A 25,267-nucleotide genomic window follows, 5' to 3' on the forward strand; every position below is an offset into this window, starting at 1 on the left:
AAACATCACCTGCAGATGCTTCCGGTGGGACCGCTCTTGGTCCGCCCCAGCTATGGAGCCAGCGTCTGGCGACCTGTAGCCACTGACAGCAAACGCTTATTGAGCACCTACTGTACAAGGGCCACAAGCTAAGATGGAAGACAGACTCTGCCTAAGGAGCTCATAACGGAGAGCGGAAAGGACGAGAACCAAGTGGCAACGAGACAAGGAAAAGGGCGGCCCTGAGACGGTTCATTCCGGGGGGGAGACCGGGAGCAAAAGCAGGGACAGCGCAGAGGCGGGATTGAAGGGGGTGGGTTGGGGTAAGGCCGAAACGGGGAGGACTCGGGGTGCTGGGATCAGGAGCTTGCCGTTAAGTAAGTTTGCCAGAGGGCTGTGCTCGCTCCATGATCTCTCGGTGTCAGGAGGAAGAGAGAAAGAAGGACAAGGTTCGAGTCCTACAGAAATCCTAGGTCTGGGGACGGAAGGGACCTCTTGGTCCAGCTCTCACTTTACAAGCGAGGAGACCGAGACCCCCTGAGATGTCACTGCTTGCCCGAGGCCATAGAAATGAGCCCCAAAAGATTTGAACCCGTATCCGACCAAGTCCAGTGTTCAGGTCCCAGCATTCAGCACCTCTTTGGGGTGAAGTTCTAGGGCACCTTTCAACTCCACCCCAATAAAGCAAGAAACTTTGGGGCCATGGGGAATTGAGGTGTGCGGGGGATGGGACCCAGATAAGTAATGCTGGCTCAGGACACCCTATCGGCCCGTTACAGGTGTCAGCATCCACATAAACCCTTTGGTGGTTCCCCTACAAGCGCAAGGGGCTTAGGAGCTCCAGGGACCCCAACCACATCAGGCGCCAGTCCCTGGAGAGAGGAGAGGTGGGGATGCCGGGAAGGAGCCTTGGCTCTGTGTGGGCGGGGGCTCCAAAGAGTGGCTGAAAGGCAGGGGAGCCCTGGAGCCCGAAAAACTCTGGACATCATTGGGCGGCTGTTCAGGAGGCAGAGCCCAGGCTCCCCAAAGGGGGCTTGTTGGGCCAAAGGGACAGTCAGGAAGGAAAAAAGGGTGCCCTGCAGCGAAGGGGCTGGCTGGGCTGATGCGGGCGGGGATGGGCGCCCCAGGCGTGGGTGGAAGGCACTGGGATCGTGTCCCGGACCCCCCCAACTGTGAGACCTCCCCGTTCCCCTCCCAGGCCCCATCTCTTGAGGTGGGGCCGCGGGCCTGATTTGTGCCCCAGGCCCTTTCCAAGGCTTCCGAGGAGGTGGTGGAGGGGCAGGACTCCCCGCGACCTTCTCCCCCCTCCCTAGTTTTGTCCCCAGCGCGGAAAATGCCCTTCCGCCCGGGCTCGAGCCAGGCCGGGCAGGGGGCCGCCGGGCTCTCCCACCCGCCCGGGCGGGGTCCCAAAAACAGGCTCGCATCCCCGGGGCCGCCGGGGGGGAAGCAGCTGGGGGGCCGGACCCCCGGGAGGGTGCGCCGGGGCGGGGCGCAGGATGGCGGTGACCGGGCGGCTTCGGCACCTTGGAGAGCGCGCGGGGCGGGAGGGGGCGCTGCTGGGCCCCGGGGAGGGAGGGGAGGGAGGGGCGGTTCCTGTCCCCCCTCCCCGGTCCCTCCCCCGTGTCCCAGCGGGACCTTCCCCCCCGGCCTCGCCGTCCCCGCGGCCCCAGGCGCTGGGAAAGGGCCTGGGTGGGGCCGCGCCCCCCGGTGCGCCCCCCCCTCTCCCCCCCTTCCCCCCTGTCTGGGGCCCGGCCCAACATCTCCGCCCCTCTCCTCTCCCTCCTCCCCCTGCCCCTCTTCCTCCCTCTCGCCCTCCTCCTCCCCTCCTCCCCTTCCTCTCCCTCCTCCTCCTCCTCCCTCTTCTTCCCTTCCTCCTTCTCCTCTTCCTCCTCCTCCGCCTTTTCTTCCTCCTCCTCATCCTCGTTCCCCTCCTCCTCCTCCTCCTCCTCCTCCTCCTCCTCCTCCTCCTCCTCCTCCTCCCTGACTCGCTCCGCCGCCGGATGCCTGGCTGCGCCGGGAGGGAATGCGGGGACGCACCGCCGGGGCGGGCCCCTCCACGCCCCCTCCCTTCCTGGGGCCAACTGCGCCTCCCAATTTCAGGTAAACCACCGGGCCCCCCCCTTCTCCCCCCTCCCCCCGCCCAGCCCTTTCCCCTCGGGGCCGGGCCCCTCCCCCAAGCCGGACGGAGCGCGGGCGGGCCCCCCTCCCCCGGGCCGCCCGGGCCCCTCCCCTCCCCCCGGGGGAGGTCTCGCCGGGGGCAGGGCCCCCAACGGGGCCGGGGACTCGGGGCCCCGGGACCTCCCTCCCCCCCCACGCCAAAACTTGGGGTCTTGTCCCTCGAAACCTCCGGCCCCCGTTCCTGCTCTCCCCCCCGGGGGAATTACCCCCTGACAATACAGGAGGCCTCGGGAAACACCCCCCGGAGGGCCCCACAGTCTTTCCCCCTCCTTCCTCCCCCCAAAAACCCGTCCCCCATCCTCCTCCAAGGGACACCCGGACCCCGGCAGGCCTCGCCGACTCCCCGCTCCCGCTCGGGAGGCCCCCACCTCCCAAAGGGTCACAGGCTCCCAGGAAGGGGAGGGCCCGAGCGCCGGGCGGGGAGGCGGCCCCGGCAAGGCGGCAGGCGGCCTTTGCCCTTTCCGGGTGGCCTTGGCGCCAGACTCGGAGCCCTCTCCCGCCTCGGGGGGACCGCCGAGGGACGCGGGGAGAGGCCGCCTTCCTTGTCCCCAGCGGGCGGCTCCAAGCAGCCCTGGGAGGTCGCTCCACATCCGAGGGGCCGCGTTTTCCCAGATCTCGCGGCTCAGCTTTGGGAAGGACCCGGACCTCGCCTCCCCCTGCGCCTGCCCCGGAGCGGATTCTGGCCGCCCCCCCCCCCCCGGGGCTGGGAGACGTGCGTGGGTTCGGAGAAGCGGGAGGTGTGAATCCCAGGCACCGAATTATGTCATTGCTCCCCCGCTCCCAACCCCAGGAGTTGTGAGGGCGAGCAGCGCGTCTACCAAGTGCTTAGAGATCCTCGGAGAGGGAGGTTCAGATAAACACCATTGTTCTTTCTCCTGCTGACAATCCCTCCCTTCTCCCAGGACACCCCCCCCCCCCCCCCCCCCCCCCCCCCCCCCCCCCCCCCGCAGTCTGGGCCCGGTGCCGAAGGTTCCTGCGTCTGCCTCCGCCTCCTCCCGCCAGCACGTGCCGGGGACTGAGGCCCCCGAGGGTCACTAATGGCGCCTTCCAGCCACTGGGGCCCTGGAGACTTGAAGGGGGCGGCTCCGCACCTGAGCCGCTCGGAGAGGAGGAGCGCTCACTAATGAGCCTGAGGTCATCCCCACAGAGAGCCCCCCCCCCCCAAGGCAGCTGCCGGCCTGGGGGCTGGAAGGGAGGCCGCCCATCCCACGGGGACCCAGAAAGAAGTTCCTGGCTTTAAAGCCCCAGCCGCCCTGGGCCTCCCTCCCTCCCCAAATCCTCTCAGCTTCTTCTCCTCCCCCTTCTTCATCCCCGTGGGCAGAGCGGCTAATCCCAGCGCCTCACCCCGGGCTCTCCAGGCTCCTCCTGAGCTCTGGGAGGCAGCGGGAGCAAATAGTGTCACCCTGTTTCCCTTCGAGGAACTTGGGCCTCAAGTTAAGACTTCATGGCCTCGTGCCGGAGATCTGGGGGCAGATTCCAGCTGCACCAACTACCGGCCCGACCCGGGACCGGTGGGCTTTCTGAGCCTCTTTCCTCATCTGTAAAATGGGACTAGCACTTGCATTTGCTCCCTAGAAATAGACTTAGAGAAATATTGAATTGGGTTGCTCTTTTAAATGATGTTGCCCCAATATTGCTGGTGGGTGGCAGATTTAGATTTGGAACCCAGTCTCCTGCCCAGTGTATTAGAGAATGTCAGAGCATTGGAGGGCTCTAGAACAGTCATCTGACTTAATCTTCCCATTTTACAGATAGAGAAACAAAGGCTCATTGAGTTGCCAACGTCGAACAGCAAGTTAGTGGAAGAGCCTAGAGTTTCCCATGATGCTACAGCGTAGGGCTCGCTCCACATCCATGGCATGGCCAGGATTGGGGAGGGGAGAGGAGAGGAGAGAAAATCATTGTGGGAAGGTCTGGGTGTAAGGGTCAGGAGGGAGAAGCAAGGGGGAGAAACTCCCCGTACTTAGGGAGTTAAGAGCACCTCTTAAAACACTGGAGGGGACAATATAGAGGAGCTTCCCTTTTCAAAGCTGGAGAGTGAGGGGCAGCTAGGGGGCGCAGTGGATAGAGCACCAGCCCTGAAGTCAGCAAGTTCTGAATTCAAATCTGACCTCAGACATTTAACACTTCCAAGCTATGTGACCCTGGGCAAATCACTTAACCCCAATTGTCTCGGGGGAAAAAGATGAAAGCTGGAGAGCCCAAGAGGTCCAGAACTGGGGAGACCTTCCTTTATAAAGGTCCGACTGAACCCCTGGAGGAGTTAGGGGAGAGGGGAGATGGGAACTGGAACCCAGTAGAAAGAAGGGCTGAAAAGATCTTCAAAAAGGGAAAATGGGAAGTCAGAATATCAATAAAGCTCTCACTGTGTTCCCAGTCAGAGCACCGATAAAGCTCTCACTGGTTCCCAGTCAGAGCACCAATAATGCTCTCACTGTGTTCCAGGCGGCTTGCTAACCACAGGTGATCCACAGAATGGCAAAAACAGGCCCCTCCCCCACAAAATTGATCTGTAGATGACTTGATAGGGCCAGGGTGGAGATGGAAGGATGGGGAGAGTCTCGACAGATAGATGTCTATATTTAGAGACTCAGACAGGGATAAAATCCGAGGAACAGAGGGGGGGGGAGGGGGAGTCCTTGTGAGTCACCGGGAAGCATTGGGAGCTGGGGGGTGGGATGGGACTCCTACAGGAGGGGGGTCTGTGCTGGAGGAAGCCAGGGACGCTCCCCAGAACCGAACAGGGAAAATCTTTGGGTGCAAAGGCACGGGCACGTCTGACGGAGGGACGGGTTGGGGAATTACAAGTAGGTCAGTGGCAGAGAGAGTGGGGAGGGTGCGAGGACTAGAAGGAGGCTGCAGAGATGGGTGGGACCAAGTTGGGAAAGATTCTGGGCCACAGATGATTTTTTGTCCTCAAAAGTTATTAAGTGGGAGGGGCAACGTGGTCAGACCCAGGAAAATGGCACCTTAGAAGCTGAAGGAAGAACGGGTTGGAGGGGGAGGAATTAGAAAATTAGAATTGGAGGCAGGCCGGCCAATTAGAGGCCATTGCAATAGAGCAAGCAAAAGGTGGTGAAGGTCTGAATTTAGGTGGTGACCGAGAGGCCTGTTCACTCTTCTAACCCCTCCCCACTCTAGTTAATACAGGGTGTCCCAAAAGTCTTAGGGCATTTTAAAGTTTGGATTGCCAGGTAAGGATCAAAGGAAACAGAATAGACTATTGGATTTGAAACCAGAGGTCCTGAGTTCAAATCTTCACTGCTCTACTTTACTATTTGTATGACACAGACAAATCATTTCTTTTCTCCGGACCTCAGTTTCCCCATTTGGTAAATTGAGAGATTTGAACTAAGATCTTCCCACTCAAAATACCTTGCCACCAGAAGGACAAGACCACCCTGGGGGCCCAATTTCCAAACCATACAAAGGGCAAAATGACTTGCTCTGCCTCCAACCAGAACCAGTGATACCGATACCCCACTTCCAAGTACCCAGACTATCGCTTTGGTTGGACATAAGTTTATTGGATGATAAATTGAATCCCAGAATGTTAGACTGTCTTTGTACAAGGGACTTAACCTTCCCATACCTCAGTTGACTCATCTGTAAGAAGAGACCATTGACAAGATGCTCTCTGAGGTCCCTTCCAGGCAGTAAAATAAAAGATTCAATCCAATGCTCATTTAAAAAACTGAGGGCCACAACCCTCAGGGGTCAGGGAAAGGAATCACCTGCCCAGGGGCAGAGGCGAGGGGCCACTGCTCTCTGCTATTGCCACGTTGCCTCCCTTTGAGGAGGTCGTGGGGTCTGGACTATAAGCACACTTGTAGGTAAAACATGGACGAGTTCCTCCTGCTCATCATAATGGGGGGAGGGGCTTTCAGAAGGATCTAGGGTCTGTCGGCCCCCAAGGAAGGGGCAGACTTTGGAGAGGAGAGAAGGTGTTCTTGGCAGGGGGTAGAGGATGAGCAAAGATGATGAGGTGGGAGCTAGCCCAATGCATACAGAGTCTGGGAAGGTGGGAGCTAGCCTGGTGCAAGCAGAGGCTGGGAAGGTAGGAGCTAGCCTGTTGTATACAGAGGCTGGGAATGGGGGAGCTAGCCTGGTGCAAGCAGAGGCTGGAAAAGTGGGAGCTAACCTAGTGCATACAGAGGCTGGGAATGGGGGAGCTAGCCTGGTGCAAGCAGAGGCTGGGAGGGTTTGGGGAAGCTTCAGTGTGAGCAAATCTCCAGGAGAGCTCGGGGAGATGAGGCGGAGCAGGCAAGTTGGTACCAAATTGTGAAGACCCTGAAGGCCAGGATGCTGAGGTCTTTCTCTTCCACATGGTCTCCCCTCTGTATCCTAGAGACCAAGCCAGGCAAGCTCTGGGCTCCTACTCATGACTGAGGCTGCAGGAACAGTGAGAGCTTATCTTGGCTCCTTTCCCTCCTCTTTCCATTCCCCTACTTTGTCATGTCTCCACCTCTGGGAGCAAAGGAGCCTGGGTTCCTTCCTGAGGGAAGCAACCACCATAGAAGGCAGCCTCCCAGCGGAATAAATGCCATCAGGAGAGTCAGAGGAGCTATTCTGCTCTTTAAAGCCTGGAGAGCATCCTTATGTGACTTCGGAAAACTCCTCGACCTCGGTGGGCCTGGCCCTGAAAGGAAGGGCAGGAACAGTGATCAGAAGTTAGAGAGGGGCAAGCTTTGGCTCTGGATACCACAAACCTTCTTAATCAGGGGATCTCCCCCGAAATGGAGTGGACCACCTCAAGAGATGGTGAGCTCCCCACCACCTGGTGCCCCCAAAAGAGGCTGGATGACCACTTGTGGAGGAGATTAGGAGATTCCAGTTTCCTGGGTTTGGGCTGGAGGATCCCTGAGACTTCTCCTGCTATCAAGGGAAGGAAAGCAGATCTAGACTCGAAGCCTGGCTCTCGATCCACTGCACCATCTACCTGGCCCCTTGACTATTATTGTAGACAAGGGTAGTCATTTGGTTTCCCAAACCTCAGCAACTCGGAAGCGGGAAACGAGGAGAGACGGGCATCCTGGCAGCAAGGAGAAGCAACTGCTAATGGGGGAGAAGGCAGGCAGACAAACTCGGAAAACCCACAAAAACTAACACGGGAACCCAAAGAGCTACGGCAGCTTACCCTGCATGCTAGAGAGCTGCCATTTAGGAGGAGGAGAAGGCACAATAGCTGTAACTCATAAAGGGGACTAAGGCTCTTTAGAGATATTGTCTCATTTTTTTCCTTCAAAACAATCCCAGGAGGTGGATACTATGATGACCCCCATTTTACAGATGAGGAAACTGAGGCAGAAAAAAGTTAAATGACTTTCACAGGATGACACAGATAGGAGTTGCTTGAGGTTGGATTTGAGGAGCCCATAGTCCCAGTATGCTCTGTACCAGTCAGACCACATATGAAATACTGTGTTCGGTTCTGGGTGCTAGTTTACCTCATTTTTTCTATTTTTTTTTTCATTAAGGAAAAAAAAGCTAAACTGATGCCTTTTGCTGGTCACGTGGTCCCCACCAGTGAGGCGGTATGGTGTAGCAGACAGAGAACCAAGCTTGGGGACAGGAAGAGCTGGCTCATTCTCCCCATGCTCTTACTTGGGGCATGTCATAATCTGTCTGAGGCCATAAACCACAAGACAGTGGCTGACCTGCACCTGTAGGGGCAAGTGGGGCGGGGAGCAGGGGGGAAGGGGTAGGGGAGATTCCTCTTGGAGTTTCAGGGAGCCATGAAATCATAGGTCTCTACAAAAAGGTCACTGCTCAATTTTTCACACCTCCCCCAGCACCCCTCAAAATCTGTCTTAGAAAGGAAACAGAATGCCCATCTTCCACTGTGTGTGCACCATTCAGCACCTGGAGATCCCCACCTCTCTTAAGGAAAGGGAAATGCATGTCATCCTCTTCAGGAGCTAAGACGGGTCACTGCAGTGAATCTGCGTCCTCCCGTCTTTGAGCAAGGCTTTCACTGCACACTCTTCCTGAGGGCTGCTTTCTTTGCTTGGGATCCATTCAGATCCATCTGCCCATGGGTTCTCTGAATTCTTCCTAATCATTATTTCTTTTCCCCTCCAAGACAATCTGGGTAAGGGACTTGCCCAAAGTCACACAGCTAGTAAGTGTCAAATGATTGGACCACATTCAAACTCAAGTCCTCCTGACTCCAGGACTGGGCTCTATCCTACCTCACTGCCTCCACGGCACAGAGCTGCCCCTCATGTTATTTCTGACATTACAATAGTTTTCCATAATATTCTCATACCGTGACCTGATTAGCTCTTTCTCAATTGATGGCCACCTGCTTTGTTTTCTGTTTTTGTTCCCACAAAAAAAAAAAAAAAAATGAGACAAGATTTGAGAAAGATAATGATTTAAAAAAAGAAAAGAAAAAGATATGAGCTGGAGAAAATATAGAAGGCAGCAGGGATGCTGGATGACCGAGATCAGGCCAAATCCATGAAGGATTCAGGAATGTTTTTAGTCTGAGGAAAGAAAAACTGGAGTGGGGGCAAGGGGATAGGATAGCTAGCTTCAAATTCTCGGAAAAGCTGTTTGTTTTAGGAAAGAATCCAAGAAATCTAAAGCCAGGTAAAGGGGCAATATGTGGAAATTGTCGACTAATGAGAGCTGCCCCAAAGGATGGGCTTCCTCTAGAAGAAGTGAGTTCCCCGTCAGTGGAGGGTTTCAAGTGGGAGGCTGGATATTACAAAAGAAATACTTGATTGGATGCGCTTTTGACTTTTCTGGTTCTGAGATTCTATATATAAAAACCCCACTGTAATCTCGGCCTCTTCAGCTCAGGAACAAACAATCCCATGTATCCTAGAGGTCCTGAGAGTATCTGGATGTTAAAACCCAAGACAATTAATATGCACAGTGATGATCCTGAGGCATTAAGCAAAAAATGTGGTGTTCATGCTGCTCTATTTAAGAAGGGAGAGAATATATCTAATGCATTTTAAAAATTGTCATCCAAAACATTCTGGTATTCAAAGGGGTTAATTTTCAATTATTTTAAAAAATAACTCAATTATAGGGCAGCTTGGTGGCGCAGTGGATAGAGCACCGGCCCTGAAGTCAGAAGGACCTGAGTTCAAATCTGATCTCAGACACTTAATACTTCCTAGCTGCGTGACCCTGTTCAAGTCACTTAATCCCAATTGCTTCAGCAAAAACAAAAACAAAAAACCCCACCTCATTTATATGGGAAAATAGCTCATCCATGGATAAGAAAGAGGCTTATAAGTTGTTTCTCAATTATGATACAGACTGTAAGCACACCATAAGATGTAGCCTTGGAAAAGCTGCAGGAGGTACTTCATCCAATCCGTAGGGTGCTGGCTTACAAATATTTAACAACGAAGTCTCAACATACCCATGACACATTTTTAATCTGCATTATTAACATTTTCTCCACTAATTAAGTCAACAATCAACAAATCAAATGCTGGTTTGGAACATCTGATGCTGTTTTGGAGGGGTAACCACTCCCACCAGAAATTTAACCATCAGCTCTGGACAGCCGATTTGAACTGACCAGAGTCCAGATCTGAGTCCAACCCTGTTGCTTCCTAATTGAGGGAGTGAAGATCTAAGCAGACTCTCCCAGGACTTGTTAAACCAATGCCCACTATGCTCTGCTAGTGGCTCATGAGGATACAAATGACACTGTCGGGAAGCATCTAGAAAACACTGCTAAAAAATGATGGGCAAGAAACTGAAGACCTTAGCAATGGAGATGATGTTTTGTCATTATCGTCAGTGATTGAAGGCAAAAAGCTCCCGAAGAGAAAGGCAGCATGGCAAAGGAACAGCTGTTTAAGATGGCAGCTGAGAATTGGATCGGATTTTTGGATGACAGCTCAAAATAGAGGAATGGCAGATTTCGGTCCGGGAAGGGAGTTCATCTAACAAGACCTCACGAAGAGACATCTGCTGGAGTTTTGCACATCTCCCAGAGCCCAAGCCATATTGATTGGGAAAATACAAGATTACCTGGCTCATTCCATCCAGTGGGTCCTCGACCAGATGAAGCTTACTATCCCATTAAGTCACACTGCCAATAGTACCACCCCTCCTTCTTCTTCTTGGTCTAGGCACTTGTTCTAGGCCTAAAGTTCTAGGCACTTTATTACTGTTATGTCTCCAAAGGGGCATTTTTCTATTCATCAATTCTTGTAACTCACCAGATCAAAACTCCCTTCCCTGACCAACAGTCATACATACATACATACATACATATATATACACACACACACAACTTAAACACACCCATATATACACATAACCATATACATATATGGTCTTCCTGTATTAAAATGTAAGCTTCTTAAGGGTAGGACTATCTCATTTTTAAATCTGGATTTCCAGTGTTCAGCACACTATCTGGCACATAGTAAATGCTTAATAAATGCTTCATTTTTCATTCATCCAAAATTGCAAGAGAAAACAAAGGAGCTAATCACCTATGTGTGGCTGCCATGCTAGATACCACAGAATGAATCAAGACAGCCAGATATTCTTAGACTATCAAACCCAAGAAAAAAGCTATCAATAAAACGACCTCAGATGTTTGTGTACATTTGTACAAAGAACGGATAAAAAGCAAACTGAACTGGAGAACCTAGAGCTAGAAAGCAAATCTGACCTCAAAGATATCATTGAGATTTGGTAGAATAACACTCAAGGCTCAGTAGAGAAGTGGTTCACATTCTGATAACCTAAGTATATGTGCTATGCTTCTGGAAGGATACACCTTACTTAAAAGCTGAATAGGGTGTGTGTGTGTGTGTGTAAGAAGTTGTTGTAAATTGAATCTAATGACATCCTCATAGGAGAACATCTAGGGATTAGGGGGTGTACGTATGATGGCAAGTATTTGAAAGAGCATCCACAGAGATAGAAAGAGAAGCACATGAATGGAAAGAAAATTAAATGATGCATTTGAAAATCAAGTCACAAGCCTGGTATGGAAGCATGGAACTGTAGCAGTGGATGACTACAAATAACAGACATCTACAGAGTTCCCTCTGCCCAAAGCGGCACAGCTAACTTTTTGGCTTCTTTTAATAAATTCATCCTTCAAAAGGAGTTGGAACCAACAGCGGAGAAAGTTCTATTCTGAATGTGATTCTCATCAACAAGGCAGAGTTACTGCATTAACAGTGATGAGAAGTGGCCAATTGGGAAGAATTGACTGATCCATCTTAGCATTTGATAAAGAAGAACCAAGGCAGGAAGAATTTGACATGAAGTTTAGATTTGGGGAAAGCAGATTTCAAAAGGTTAGAAAAAGAATAGCTGGGGATCTTTGGAATTCAACTTGGAAAAGAAGAAAAGCTCTCACAAATAAAATTCTGAAATAAAAATAATAAAATAAAACTTTTTTTAAAATAATGAAATTCTTGACGACACCAAGAAAAATAATTGTAATGAGGAGAAAGAATTGCTTGGGAAACACGGTTTTAAAAGACATGTAAGAAAAAAGCAAAAACAAGTAACAAAAGAAACTACAAAAAGAGAACTAGTCTTGTCAAAATAGTGCAAAATCTCAGAAGGAGCTGAGGCTGTTGAGATAAACTGATGACAAGGATGACAGCTTGGAGAGAGGTGGAAAAGCAAAGAAGAGATAAGACCGGCACCATATTGGGGCAATGCTAATAGATAGTCACAGCTACTCAACTCATATTTGATTTCTTTGTTCTTGGTCAGAGTGTTTGTTTGGACTTGACAAGGATTGAACAAAGCTGATAAGAAGTTAATACCCAAGATAAGAAAATGGCAAGGAAACATCTAGCTGCCTTTGATGAATCCAAAAACGAAGGAAGGGCAGATGAAAAATAGCTAATACAACTGAGCCACTATCTCTGATCATTTTAATTTTATGGATAAGGGAAGAGGAACTCTAAGATTGGAAAAGGACAAGATATTGATTTTTAAGCAGAAGAAAATAATTGAACTTGCAATCCATAGACCAATGAGCTTGACCTTGATTCTGGGGGAAATTCTATAACATAAAAAAGAGCAGAACTCTAGAAATGGGAGCGGTGATTATTCATACAGTCTTGACCAACTTTATCAAATGCGATATCTAAAAGCTATTTTTTGATGATTAAGTGGTCAAAGGATATGATTGCACAGTACAAAAAAGGGGGTGGCTCTCCACAGCTATATGAAAACATGTTCCAGGTCACTAAAAAGAAGAGAAATATAGATGAGAATTCAAATCCTTCAAATTGACAAATATAAGAGATGGAAATAAGTCAATGTTGGAAGGACTGTGGCTAGACAGGCATGAAACTGCATTGGAAAAAACATTTTGGAACTATGGGAGAAAAGTGATTTAACTATTCATATCCTTTGATACCGCAACCCATTATTGAGTATATGTCACAAAGAAGTCCATGACAGACACATCCTATATCCAATGCAATGGATACAACATATCTGGTGCTTAAAAATGTTTGCTGGCTTCAATTGGAAGCAAAATCTAAAAACCGTCAGACTTCAGTTTCAGGGCAGTGGCCATCCAGTCTTGTTTCTGAGGTCAGGGGATGAATTACATGTCCCTTCTTTTTGGGGTCAGGAATTACAACTGCTCTGAATGTTGTGCACGCTATCAGATGTGGGTGCTGTATTGTGACTCATTCTTTCTCTTTATTGTGAGGATTCTTTGGGGGAGGGAATTATTTGTGAAGCGGCTGGGATATTGAAAGCAGAAAGTATTCATTAAACATTAAGAAGCAAAGAGAACAGGTTATGCCAGACTAATCTAATTTTCCTTTTTGATAAGGTTACTAGACTAGTAGAAAAGTGGAATGTTATTCAGAGAGTTGACTTAGCTTTTAGTAATGCACTGGCCAGCCTCCTGTGCTATTCTTGTGGCAGAGATGGAGGGGTGTGGGGTAAACAATATGGCTAAGTGAATTAGCAGCCAGTTGAGTGGTCAGACCCAGAGCTTCGTCTCCAGTGGTTGATGTCCACTAGCAAGGTCTCTGATGGAGTGCCCTGGGGAGCTGTCCTTAGTGCTGAACTGTCTAACATTTTGGGTAATTACTAAAGATGGTGTGCTCGTGAAATCTGCAGACAGCACAAAGCTGGGAGAAGCAGCTAACACTTGATGACAGAATCAGGATCCAAAAAAAAAAAAAAAAAAATCACGATAGGACATTGAGCCAAATAAAAGATGAGATGTAACAGGGATACGCTTCTATATTATTATATTTGGGAGGATGCAAAAAAAAAAATCATCACAAGAAAAAAATGAGGGAGATGGTGCTAGGTAACAGTTTCTCTATAAAGATCTGTTGTTTTTTAATTTTAAACTGTAAGATCTGCCATACAGCCAAAGAAGCCAATTTGATTTTAATCTCTTGTTAGTTCAGATTAAGGGAAGTGAATGAGAATCCTGTTGTACTATGTTCTGCTCAGATCACTTCTGGAGTAATATGGGGGTATGGTATGGTCTGGTATGGTCACCAGAGGCTGGAGATCATTCAGAGGAAGGTGATAGGACAGAAAAAGGCTAACCCAATTATGGGAATTGATTGAAGGAATTGAGAACAGTCCATTTAGAGAAGAGGTTTGGTTGTGAAGGGCATATGAGTGCTGTCTTTAGGTATCTGAAAGGCTGAATCAAAATTAGCTTAGTTCTGCTCAGCTTGAAGGAGCAATGGGTCAAAGGCCAATCGAGATGGTAGGAGAGCCAAACTTCCTCCAGATATGGAAAGGGCTGCCTTGGATGGAGATTCTCCTCATCAGAGGTCACTGACCCTTTGTCTTTCATGCTAAAAAGAGGGTTCTTTTCTGCTCCTGGTTGAGCACGATCACTCGGAGGTTGGAAGTCCCTTAGATTCTGGGGTTCTGTGAGCCTCTGGCAACTCCATGTTTTCATACAACCCTAATTACAGCTAAACCCTCATGCATGACTCGCTGAGTTTGTTGTGACATCTGTTGTTGATGTTCTCCAAGTATGTGTCTAACATGGCAACAAACTGGAGCAATGGATAGAGTTAGAAAGAGCTGAGTTCAAATCCTGCTTCATACACTAGAAGAATGACCCTGATCAAGTCATTTAACTTTTGCCTCAGTTTCCTCATCTGTAAATTGAAGATCATAGTAGACTTTTCACAAGGTCTTTAAACTTTAAAAGCACTATATAAATGCTAGCTATTATATGAGGAAAGTGTGACAATGGAGGTCAAGGAAGCATCAGAGAGCACTCCTGTTTCTCCCAGGGCTACCACAGCTAGGCCCTTCAAGGGGCTAGAAAGCCATTCTTTCCCTATTTGCAAAGGAGCCATTTGATACTTTGGGACTACAAAATGTCAGCTTGATCCCCGGGCAACTCAATGGTTATTGAGTGATGATGTAGTAAAGGCTTGCTCTGTGCCTAGCACTGTGCTGTGTTGGAAATAGACAAAAAATACAGTCCCTCCCTCAAAATACTCAGAGTTTGGGAGGAGAGAGAACATGTAAACAACTGTGACTCTTCAAAATATATACAGGGCAGAGGCAAAGGGGGAAGAGATGCTGGCTGGGGAGCTCCGCTGGCATTGGGAGACATGGTGGAAACAGCTGCCCCAACCCCTCAGTGGGTCTAAATCCAAACTCCATCACCTTGTCCCTCCTCCCTAGGATGATTTGTCCCACCTGCTGCGTTGTGGAGGGTGGGAACCCATCTTGGGCTGCTTAATCCTAGAATTCAGAACCAGAGAGAGCTCGGACAGCAGCCAGTCAGTCCCCTTGCTTTGGAGATGAGGAAACGGGAGCCCCCGGACCCGCGACTGCCCCAAGTCCCGCTCTCCTCCCACCGGGCTTGCATTTGCCCTCCCTCCCTGGGCTGCGGGGTCCGCCCAGACCCACAGGGCGAGGGCATGCAATCCCAGCACCCCCCGCGCACCGATGTTCCCAAGGACTTTCCGCACGATCCCCTTGGGGAGCGGTCCGGAGGGACGGTCACTCCCATTTTCCGGAGGGAGGAAGCTGAGGCTCGGTCACTGGCTCCTGCCCTTTGCTTGTGCCAGTCTGAGAGTGGGGCCGGCCGGGGAGGACGGATTTGTGAAGCCCCGGCGGCTGCCCCGCTCCCTGGAGCCATGGCCTCCGACCCCGGCCCTCGCTCCCCACTATGCTGCCTCTTACGGGAGGAGAGGAGCGGCTGGGCGCCTGCGGGGGGAGCGCGGCGGGGGGCTCTCCTACAGCGGCAGAGGAGAGCTCCGCGGGAAAGCTTGGGGAGCCGTTTGTGACTGCGTCAGCCCGGAGGCCCCTGACGGGGAGAGAGGAGGGAGAGGGGGGGACCATCGCGGAGACATCGGCTCCGGTCCTTTAGAGAGAAGTTGGGGCTGGGGGAGGGGGCCGGTCTCTGCCCTGTGGGGAGGGGAAGGCGGGGCCCCGGCCCCCGAGGGGCAGAGGAAGGACAGGTGGAGCCGGTGGCATCGATCGAAGTAACCTGACTCCGGTGGGGGGGGAGGGCGAGGATGCGGAGGCCCAGGGGGAGGGATCCGCAGCCTCCTCAGAGGGCAGGAGCCGGGCCGAGGCAGACACAGCCGCCGCCGCCGCGCGCTGGGCCCATTCATTTTTCATGAGCTCCCCGTAGCTCTGCGGAGAGCGGTGAGCGGCGCTGGCCGGACCGCGGGGGGAGGGGGGAGGCCCAGGCCCTGCTCCGACCTCCAGCTCTGCCCCTCGGCGCCCCCCTCCCTCCGGGCATGAGGACACTGTCCCGTGCCCCCCAAGCCCCCGGGACGGGGAGGCCTCCCCATGCCTCTGGTGATGGAGATGGAGTCGAGCCCAGACAATAACAGCTGGGTGGAAGATCAGTGGGAACGCTGGTAGGGAGCCGGGGAAGGGGAGGGGAGGGCAGGGGAGGGGTCGGCCCGGGGTCTGCTGGCAATCCTTGGGTGACCTTGGCCACCCTCCCTCCTCTAGGTCCTGGGTTTCCCAAATATAAAGTGAGCTCTGACTGGATGACCTTCAGGGTCCCGGTCCGGGATCTCCCAGGATCCCCTTCGTGACCTTGACAGAGCGGGTCTCCCCGACTTCGTGGCCCCCCGGTTAGATGTTAGAGTTGGAGCAGGTCCGAAAGGACCCTCCAACCCCTTGCCCTGGCTCCTGCCCTGCCCTCCCAGCAGGCTTCCAGGCTGAAAGCCGCCGGTCTGAGGGGCTTGGGGGTCCGGGCACAGACTGGGCCGGGCGTGGCTGGCACCACAGAATCGCCTGCATTTGGGGGCGGATGTGATGGGCCCCGGGTGCCCAGGGGAGGCTTCCACCCGCCTCCGCCCGTTGGAGCCACCCCAGAGTCCATAAATTGGTCCCCTGTTCCTCTGGGGAAGAAGGGCGGCCTCGGGGGCTCCTTCCTGAAGGCTTCTTGGCCCCCCGGAAGTTGCTCTTTTGTTCTCCATACTTGTGAGGGGAAGGGTCCGACGGGGGACGGGGCACTAAGACCAGACTGCCTCAAGCCGTGGGATCAGTCCGGACTTTCTCTTCCCCCTCCATCCCAGGGACTCGGGAGGGTCCGGGGAAAGTCTGGACCCTGACGTCGGGGAGAGGCGGCGCCTTCTTGGCCAGCAGGGGTCTGGTCATTTTCATCCGGCAGCCAGGGGGTGATGTGGGGGGGGCAGAGTTCTGTGAGCCAGGCAGTCTTTCCCGGTGACCCCCACCCCTCCCGCCACGGGGCGCAGGCACCATCCGGCCCACAGGAGGCCTCGGGCTGGGCCCCGATTCCTCACCTTAGCCCGGCAGGCGCCTCTTCCCGGGGTCTCTTCCGGGCTCCGGACCCCTCTTTGGGAGCCCGGCTAAGGAGGGAGGAGCTGGAGGGACCCCCTCGCCTCCCGCCGGGCAGGCTCCGAAAGCCGGCTCTCTTCTGGGAGCAGCCGCCCGCAGGCCTCCCACAGCCTCCGCAGAGGCCCAGGCCCAGCCTCCTTCCGAAGGGACAAGCCCCACCCCCACGCGCAGGGCTCCGCCGCCCCGCCCCCTCCCCAAGTCATGCCGGTCCTTGTCTCTGCCAGGCTCACGCACGACATCAGCCTAGAGGAGTTTGAGGATGAGGACCTCTCGGAGATCACGGATGAATGCGGCATCAGCCTGCACTGCAAGGACGCCCTGGCCCTACGGGTGAGCCCGGGGAGGGGGCAGGGGGCGCCGGGGGTCAGCTCCCAGGGACTGGTCTGCAGGTGGCAGCCTCCTGACACCTGTGTGTGCGTGTGCGTGTGTGTGCGTGTGTGTGCACGGACCAGGAGGTGCGGGGTCCCGGGGTCAGAGGGGAATCTCCGAGGGCGGGGCAGGGGCCCCCGGGGGCTCCAAGAGGCCGCAGATCCCTAGCCCCCTGGAGGCTGAGGAAGGCCGGCGGCCGCCCTCCCAAAGAACCGGGTCAGAGGCAAGGGCAGAGCCCACCCTGCTCGGGACGGCCGGGGTGATTTCGGCCAGGATGCTCCGGCTGGGGCAGGGCCGGCTCCGGGAGACCCGCGCAGGCCAGGGAGGCTCGCCCACTGAGGGCCGGGCTGAGGGGAAGCTGGAGAGGATGCAGCCTGTGCAGCTCAGGGGCCGCCCCCTGCTGGCCCGGGCCCAGACCCCAGCAGAGACGCCCGGTCCCAGGTGGGGAAGCCAAGGGACCCCTTCTCAGGCAAGGGCTCATTTCATTCCTAAATCCTTCCTTAAGCCCCGCCCCCCCAGCTGAGAGGCTCCACCCTAGGGAAGGAAGGCCTCCTTCCTGGGCCCCCATGCCGTGGGGACCATCTCACCCCGGTCCTTCCGGGAGGGCGGAGGGTCCCGAGTTCCCTCTGGAGCTGTCCCTCCTGCAGGAAAAGCTCCCTCTCCGTGGTCACGTGGTCACGGCCCCCTCCCCGGGAAAGGCTCCCAATACTGGGGCCATTCTTGGGAAGCGGCTGCCCTCGGGAGCCCCGAAGCTCGGCCTCCTGCGCCAGAAACCTTCCCGTGGAAGGGTCTGGCGCCACCCAGCGACCCGTGCCCACTTCCTGTCCCTGGTGGTCCAGGGCCTCCTCACTCCGAACCTCCAGCTTCCGGCCCATAGTCTGCCCCCCCCCTTTCTGCTCAGCCCCGCCCAGTCTCTTTCCTCCCCCTCACAGCCCCTTCTCGGCTCCTCCCTCCCCCGATCTATTCAGGTGACGCAGTGCGCGGGGCTTTGGGGCGGAGGGTCCGAGTTCTGATTCTGAATCAGGTCCCTGACTCTGGACAAGGCGCTCCATCCCTTGCGCCTCAGTTTCCCCCCCCGAACAATAAATTCCCCTAGGCCCCAGCTCCAAACTTTCCCCTAAACCACCCAAACCTAGCCTTTCTTGTTTCGTCCCCCTTCCCCCCCCTTTCCACCTCCGGTCCCCGGCCCTCCCCATTGCCCCAGGCACGGGTGCACCTACCCCCCGCCAAAACGCTCCCCCTTCCCGGTCTTCTCACTGGAAACCGGACCGCCCTCCCCCATGGACCGTCTCCTCCCCACCCCCAGGGCCCCCACCCCCAACAAATACTCCCCCTCCACCCCCGGGTAAATTCGGTTTTTCCCACCGCGGGCTAAAAAATCTGGAGGGGGAAAAATGGAAAATAAAAACACGATTGGCCCGGGGCCGAATCCGGCACCCGGGGAAATCTCCGCGCCCCTGGAGCAGGACTAGGCCGCTGCTTCCCCTACTCTTAAACCCCCGCCGCTGGCGGGTGGCCGCCCGGAGGCGGCGGGCCAGGCAGCCCCCAGGCCCCGCCCCTTAGCCCAGGGTCCCGCCCCCGGCCCGGCCCCGCCCCTGACGCCCCGCCCTTTGTCTGCCTGCCCAGCCCAGCGCGGCGGACTGCGCCGGAGGGGCGGCGGGGGGGGCGGGGCAGCCCGGGCCAGGTCGGGGAAGGGCCGGCCGGGGCAGGGACCGGGAAGGGGGAGAAGGAAAAGGGAAAAAGAAAAAGGGGGGGGCCGGGGCCCCAGGGCCACCCCCCCCCCCCCCCCCCCCCCCCAACACCCCCCCCCCCGGGCCCGGGCCCCCAAACCCCCACCCCCCCCCCCCACCCCCCCAACCCCCCCCAATTTCCCCGGGGCCCCCCGGGGGGGGGCCTCGGGGGGTTCCTCCCCCCTCCCAAACCCTTCACCCCCCCCCCTCCCACCCCCCTTTCCCCCCCCCCCCCCTCCTTCCCCCCCTTCCCCAAACCCCCCCCCCCCCCCCCCCCCCCCCCATTGAAATTTCCCCAAAGGCCCATCCTCCCCAACCCCTTCCCTATCTTTCCCCTTTAATCCCCCTTTTCTTCCCACCCCCCCCTTTAAAAAAACCCCCCCCCGGGGAAAAATAAAAAGTAAAAAAAAAAAAAAAAAAGAAAAATCCCAAAAGAAAAAAAACCCAAAAACAAAAAAAACCCCAAAAAAAACCCAAAAAAAAAAAAAAATTTTTTTCCAATTCCCTCTTTCCTTTACCTAAAAAAGGGAAAAAAAAAAAAAAAAAAAAAAAAAAAAAAATTTAAAAAAAAAAAAAAATAAAAAAAAAAACCAAAAAAACAAAACAAACCCAACCCAAAAATTTCCCTTCCCTTTCTTTTAAAAATTTTGAAAACTGAACTTTTTTGGGGAAAATAAAATTTTTAACCAAAAAAAAATCCCTTCCCCTCCCCAAAAGCAAAAAAACCCAACTCTTCAACCCCAAAAAAAAAAATTTTCCCAAAAAAAACAAGAAAAAAGCTTTAAAAACCCAAAACAAAAACCCAAAAAAAAAAAAACCCCAACCCCCCAAAACCATAAAAAAAAGGGAAGAAAACCAAACTTTAGCCTTGCATGGTAAAAAACCCTTTTAAAAAAAAAAACCAAAAATGAAAATAAATTTTTTTCCCCCCAACAAGAAAAAAAACCCCAAAAAACCAAAAAAACACCCCCCCCAACCCCAGAAAAAAAAACCCCCCCAAAAAAAAACCCAAAAAAACCCCCAAAAATCCCCTTTGGGGCCCAAAAAAAACCCCCCAAAAACCCCAAAAATTTCCCAAACCCCACAAAAAACCCACCCCCCCCCGGGGGGCCCCTCACCCCCCCAAAAAACCCCAAAACCCCCTCCCCAACCCCAAAAACCAAAACAAAACAAAACCCCCCCCCACCCCCAAAAAACCCCCCTTAAACCTTCCTCCTTTTTCCCCCTTTCCCCAAAAATCCCCCCACCTCCCCCAAAAAAGGGGAAAACCCCTACCCAAAACCAAAAACCCCATCCAACCCCAAAACCAAAAAAACCAACCCCAAAACACCAAAAAAACCCCCCCGGGCATTAAACCCCCCAACCAATCCCCCAAACCCAAACCCCCCCCCTTCCCCCCCCCCAACAGCAACCCTCCCCCGCCGCGCCAACCCCCCCAAAACCCCCCCCCACAAAAAACCCCCCAACCCCTCCCCCCTCCAAACCCCCCCCCCCCCAACCTCCCTTACAAAACCCCCCCCCCCAGCCCAAACCCCCCCAAACACTTCACCAGCTCCCAAAAAAAAACCCCCAAAGGCCCCCCCCCCCAAATTTTTTAAAAAACCCAAAAAAACCCAAACCCCCGGAGAAATCCTAGAAAAAAATTCATAAACCCCAAACCCAAAAAAAAAACCCCTTTCCCCTTTCCCCCTTAGGGAAAAAAATAATTTTTTCCCCAAACTTTCCCCTTTAAAAACCCAACTCTTTTTTTGCATCCCCAACCCCATTTAAATTACGCCCAAAATTTAACCCCCTTTTCCCCATCACGCCCTCCCCTTGGAAAAAAAACGGAAAAAAACCCAAAGGGCAAACGCAAAAAACCCAAAACCCCTCCCCCAATTGGGGAAATTATTGCCCTTTTTTTTTCCCCCTAAAAAAAAAACCCCCCAAAAATTTCCGTGGGAAAAAAAAAAAAAACCAAAAAAAAAAACCCCCAAAACAATAAAATTTAAAAACCCAAAAAAAAAAAAATTTAAAAATTTCCCCCTTTAAAACAAAAAAAAATAACCCAAAAAAAACCAAAATTTAAAAAAAAAATTTTTTGCCCCGGGGGGCCCAAATTCCCCAGGGGCCCCTTTTTGGGGGGGGGGGGCCCCCCCAAAGGGGGGCCCCCCAAAAACCCCGGGCCCCCTTTTCCCTTTGGGGGGAAGGGGGCCCCCCTCCCCCCCCCCTTTTTTTTTCCCCCCCAATTTTAAAAAAAGGGGGGGACCCTTTCTTTCCCAAAATTTTCCCTTTTCCCCGGCCCAAAATCTTACCCAAAAACCCCTTTTTTTTTCCCGGGGGGGGCCCCCCCCCCCCCCCCCCCTTTTTTTTTTTTTGGGTTTTTTGGGGGGGGGCCCCAAATGGGGGTTTTTGGGGGGGGTAAAAGGGGGGTCGTTCTCATGGGCCCGCCCCACAGCCAACCCCCGCTCAGGTGATTTAAGTAGCTGTTTTAAATTTTGGGGGGAAAATTGTGTAAGGGGGGTAAGGGGTGCCCCCTGGTTTTTTGGGTTTTGTATTTTGGGCGTTGGTGGGTTTTTTGGGGGGCCTTGGAGGGGGGAAGGGAAGAATTTTTTCCTTTCCCTTTTTAGGGTGGGGGGGGCTTTTGGTTGCTTTGCCCCGGTTTTTTTGGGGGGTTTTTGGGTTTTTTGGGGTTGGGGGGGGGGCCCAAATTCCTCTTCCCCGGGAAAGTTTAGGGGAGCCCCTTGGGTCCTCCCTTGTCCCCCAAAATTGGGGCAAAACTTTTTCCCCCGAGGTTTCCTTTCCAACTAAAACTCTTTTCTTATCACCAAGAACCAAGGTGGGCCCCGGGGGGGGAGGGGAGGTCCACTTCCCCCTCCCCCAAACGGTTTCCCCCCCCCCCCTTCGCCCCCGCTTTGGCAAAGAGCCCCCCGGCCTGGCCATTGTTTGGCCCCGCCCCCCCCCCCTCTACCGAGCAGGCCCCCGGCACACTTAGCCTTCCCCTGCCCCGGGGCTTCCGGTTTCCCGCGGTGAGGGGGTCCCCAGGAGGCACTCCGGGGCGGGCCCCCCCCCCTCCGGCCCTGGGGCCCGGGAGGGGAAATCCCGGGGCCCGGGGGCCCCCGGGCCCCCTCTCCTTGGGGAAGCCCTCTGGGGCAGGATTGGGGAGGGGGGAGGACTGGCCGAGGTGGGGACCACGGGGAAGGGCGGGCTGCGGGGTCGGGGAGAGAAATGCCGTTTATTGTAAAATACAGGATTAGATGATTCTATGAATGCACAGGAGATGCTGCTTCAGAAGGGGGAGGGGCGGGAGAGGGAGGAGCCCAGGGCCGATGGGCTAGGCCCCCCCTGCCCTCCGTACCCTCCAGCCTTCCCCCGGGAGCACCGGCTGGCCCACCTCTGGTTCCCCGCTTCCCCTGCCAGGGCCTTGGCTAATGGTTCCCTGCCTTTACTCAGCCAGTACCACCTGTGCCCACTGACCTCTGTACCCGTCCTTTGCTCAGGGCCTTGCTGGGCTTGCCCATTGAGGACTTTCTCCATTAAGAAACAGCGGCAGGTGGCGCGGGAGCCGCCTGCCTGAGGCCCCTGGGGCTCTCTGCACGAGGGGTGGCCTCTCCCACTCCCTGGCAGGCAGGTCCCTTGACAGGGTTAGGGCACCCAAAGCTCTGGGGGGCATGGGGAGCCCGGGGCCCGAGGTGGCAGGAGGATGGCAGCTCGGCCCCCGGCTCTGGGCAGGGAGAAGCGGGCACGGGGGTCTCCTCCAGGCCCCCCGGGGCCTTCCTGCAGTTGCATTTCGGCCTACCCAGCCCGTTCCCAACCGGCAACCACTATTAAAGTGCCATTTCCTGTAGGGCTGCGTTATGTCTCGGCTGCAGGGACGTGCGCGCGGATACCCCCGGCCAGAAAACCCGAGCCCGAGCCAGTGCAGACAAGAACTTTATAGGGTCTCATCACGGGTGGGCGTCATAGTAATACTCGGACAAATCTGGCCCGTCGCGCTTGCGCTTCTGGGCTCTGGAGAGGAAGGGGTGGGCAACTCGAAGCCTCGGGTGCTTGGGAAGGATCCCGTAATCTGCAGGGAGAGCGGGAGATAAAGGAGCTGGGGAGACCGGGTGGGGGCTCGGCAGAAATCATGGCTTTTAGGGGAAGGAGGACAGACCCTCAGAGTCCCCAGGGAAGGCAAGCCACCTGCACCAGTCTGGGGGACACTTCTCTCTCCCTGGAAAGGCCCCCCCCACCCCAAGGCCTGATGGGAGAAGACAGGAGACCTACCATCCATTAGGCCGTTGGGGAGCTCCATGATGTCGGGCTCTTCGGGAACGAAGGCGTGCCGATACCTGTGGGTGAGGAAGGAGGAAAGGCCCGGGCCTGGAGAAAAGCCAACCCCCGGGGAAACCGAGAGCCTGGTCCACCCCAGGGGGCTCCGGCCTTGCCCTTTCAGTCCACGGCAGGCAGGGCCCTGGGGGAAGGACCAGGCTCCAGCCCGGCGTCAGACCTGGGCCGGATCCCAGGGGCCTTGTCGGGCGGAGGACCCCAGATCTGGGGGCGCCCTTGCCCTGCCCGGGGTTACCTCTGCAGCTCAGGCTGAGGGTGTGCAGCTACCAGGACAAAGGAGAGCGCGAAGAGCCCGAGCCCCGTCCGAAGGTGTGGGGACCCCAGCATGGCGGCGAGCCTCCCCAGGACTCCGACCTGCAGCCCCTCCTCCCAGGAGTCACGGAACGTGCCCTCGGCCGCCTCACAAAGGGGGCGCGTTCTAGGGCCCTGCCCCCGGCCCAGCTCCCTCGGGTCCTCAGCCCCTTCCACTAAGGCTGGGCCTATAACTAGGGTGTGCCCGCCCGCATGCCAGCCTGGGAATACACCCCAGGGCCGGGCATCCAAGCCCATCCTCTGGTGTCCGGGGGAGGTGGCGCCTCCTTGTGGCCACAGCAGTTGGGACACAACTAAACGTCGGGCTGGGCGGGGAAGGACTTGGCCACCATGGCCGGAGGGAGGGAGGCCAGGCTTTAGGACCAAGCATCAGGAGGACTGGGGGCAGAGAGAGGGGTCCCAACCATGCCGGAGAAGCCTGTAGGAAGTCTCCGCCCCTTCTTGTCCATGAACTTCCGGGGCCTTCCCTGAAGAATTAACTAGCTTCTTCCCCAACGGGTGTATGATGGTCAAGGCAAGTCACACCCCGTGTCATTGCCTAAGGAGGATGAGCAACCGAAGGCTTCTTCTGCCGCCTTTGGACCTTGATGGCGGATCCATTTTACAGAGAAACTGAGGAAAGGCTCCCCCCCTGGAGAAAAGAGAAATCCCCCAGGGACACGAGATTCTCCCCCAACCTAGGGAGCGCAGGCCTTGCCCGTTAAGCCAAGAACAAGAGGGCATCCCGCTCTGTATTGCTTGCTGGTACCAACACACCAGGCAGAAGGACCCAAGGAAATCCCCCTGGGATAATAGTGACTCATCCAAAGTCCTGTGGCAAAATCAGGCAAATGCTACTGAAGGGACTTGGGCGCCTGTTTGCCCTGCACAGGATGTGAGGCGCTGTCTTCTGGAAATCTCCAGGGCAGCAAAGTCCCAGATGCCGAATGTAGCCAACAGTGGGCCAACCTTGTGACCTAAACCCAATCCTACCTTCCCCTCATGTCTCCTCTGCCCAAAGGGGCCCGAGACAGGTGAAAAGATGGTCATTGCTCAGCAGGAACTCTGAATAATCCCTCTGGACAATCCCCCAACTTCCTCTCCTTGTCACATCTCTACCAGGAGGTACCTTTGCCCCGAAACATCCACCCAGGGGGTGTTCATCAGCTTTTTAAGACCCAGGCCCCGTGTATACACACCATTCAAGGTTAGGAACCCCCCCCTGCTCGTTACTAGGTACTGAATCCAGAGCTCTCGCCCTGCCAGGAGATGGTCTTGGGCACTTCCCTTCTGAGCCCCAGTTTATCAGAAGCGAATCTTCCAAGTGCTCTCTACTGTCCCATTGGCAGAAGGTACAGTCCGCACGTGTCATGCCAATGAGTAGCAGAGAACCCAAGATTCTCTGATATTTGCCAGAATAGGCTCCTATTGAGCCTAACAGGCTCCTAAGGCTAGAACTTAGCCCAGGGGGAAGGAACCATAGAGAGAGCGGGGCCCAGCAGCATGGGGTGCACTGGTGGTGGAGTAGTGCACTGATTCAGCCTTTCTAGGAAACACTGTAGGATCGCATGAGAAAATGATGTGCTCACACCGGGCACAGATGCCAAGCTCAATCTGAGGAAAAG

The 25,267-nt window shown here is 54.7% G+C and overlaps 1 protein-coding gene across 1 annotated transcript; it reads right to left on the bottom strand.

The window, feature by feature from the left end:
- Positions 1-22,936: 22,936 nt before the first annotated feature.
- Positions 22,937-24,904, bottom strand: C6H11orf94 (chromosome 6 C11orf94 homolog). Its single transcript, XM_003773714.3, has 3 exons — positions 23,587-24,904; positions 23,289-23,353; positions 22,937-23,088 (listed from the first exon to the last, which is right to left on the bottom strand). Exons 1-3 carry the CDS (start codon positions 23,898-23,900, stop codon positions 22,967-22,969), a joined length of 501 nt encoding a protein of 166 aa, XP_003773762.2. The 5' UTR covers positions 23,901-24,904; the 3' UTR covers positions 22,937-22,966.
- Positions 24,905-25,267: the final 363 nt, after the last annotated feature.

Source organism: Sarcophilus harrisii, chromosome 6, assembly GCF_902635505.1.
Source record: "Sarcophilus harrisii chromosome 6, mSarHar1.11, whole genome shotgun sequence".
Lineage (NCBI taxonomy): Eukaryota > Metazoa > Chordata > Mammalia > Dasyuromorphia > Dasyuridae > Sarcophilus > Sarcophilus harrisii.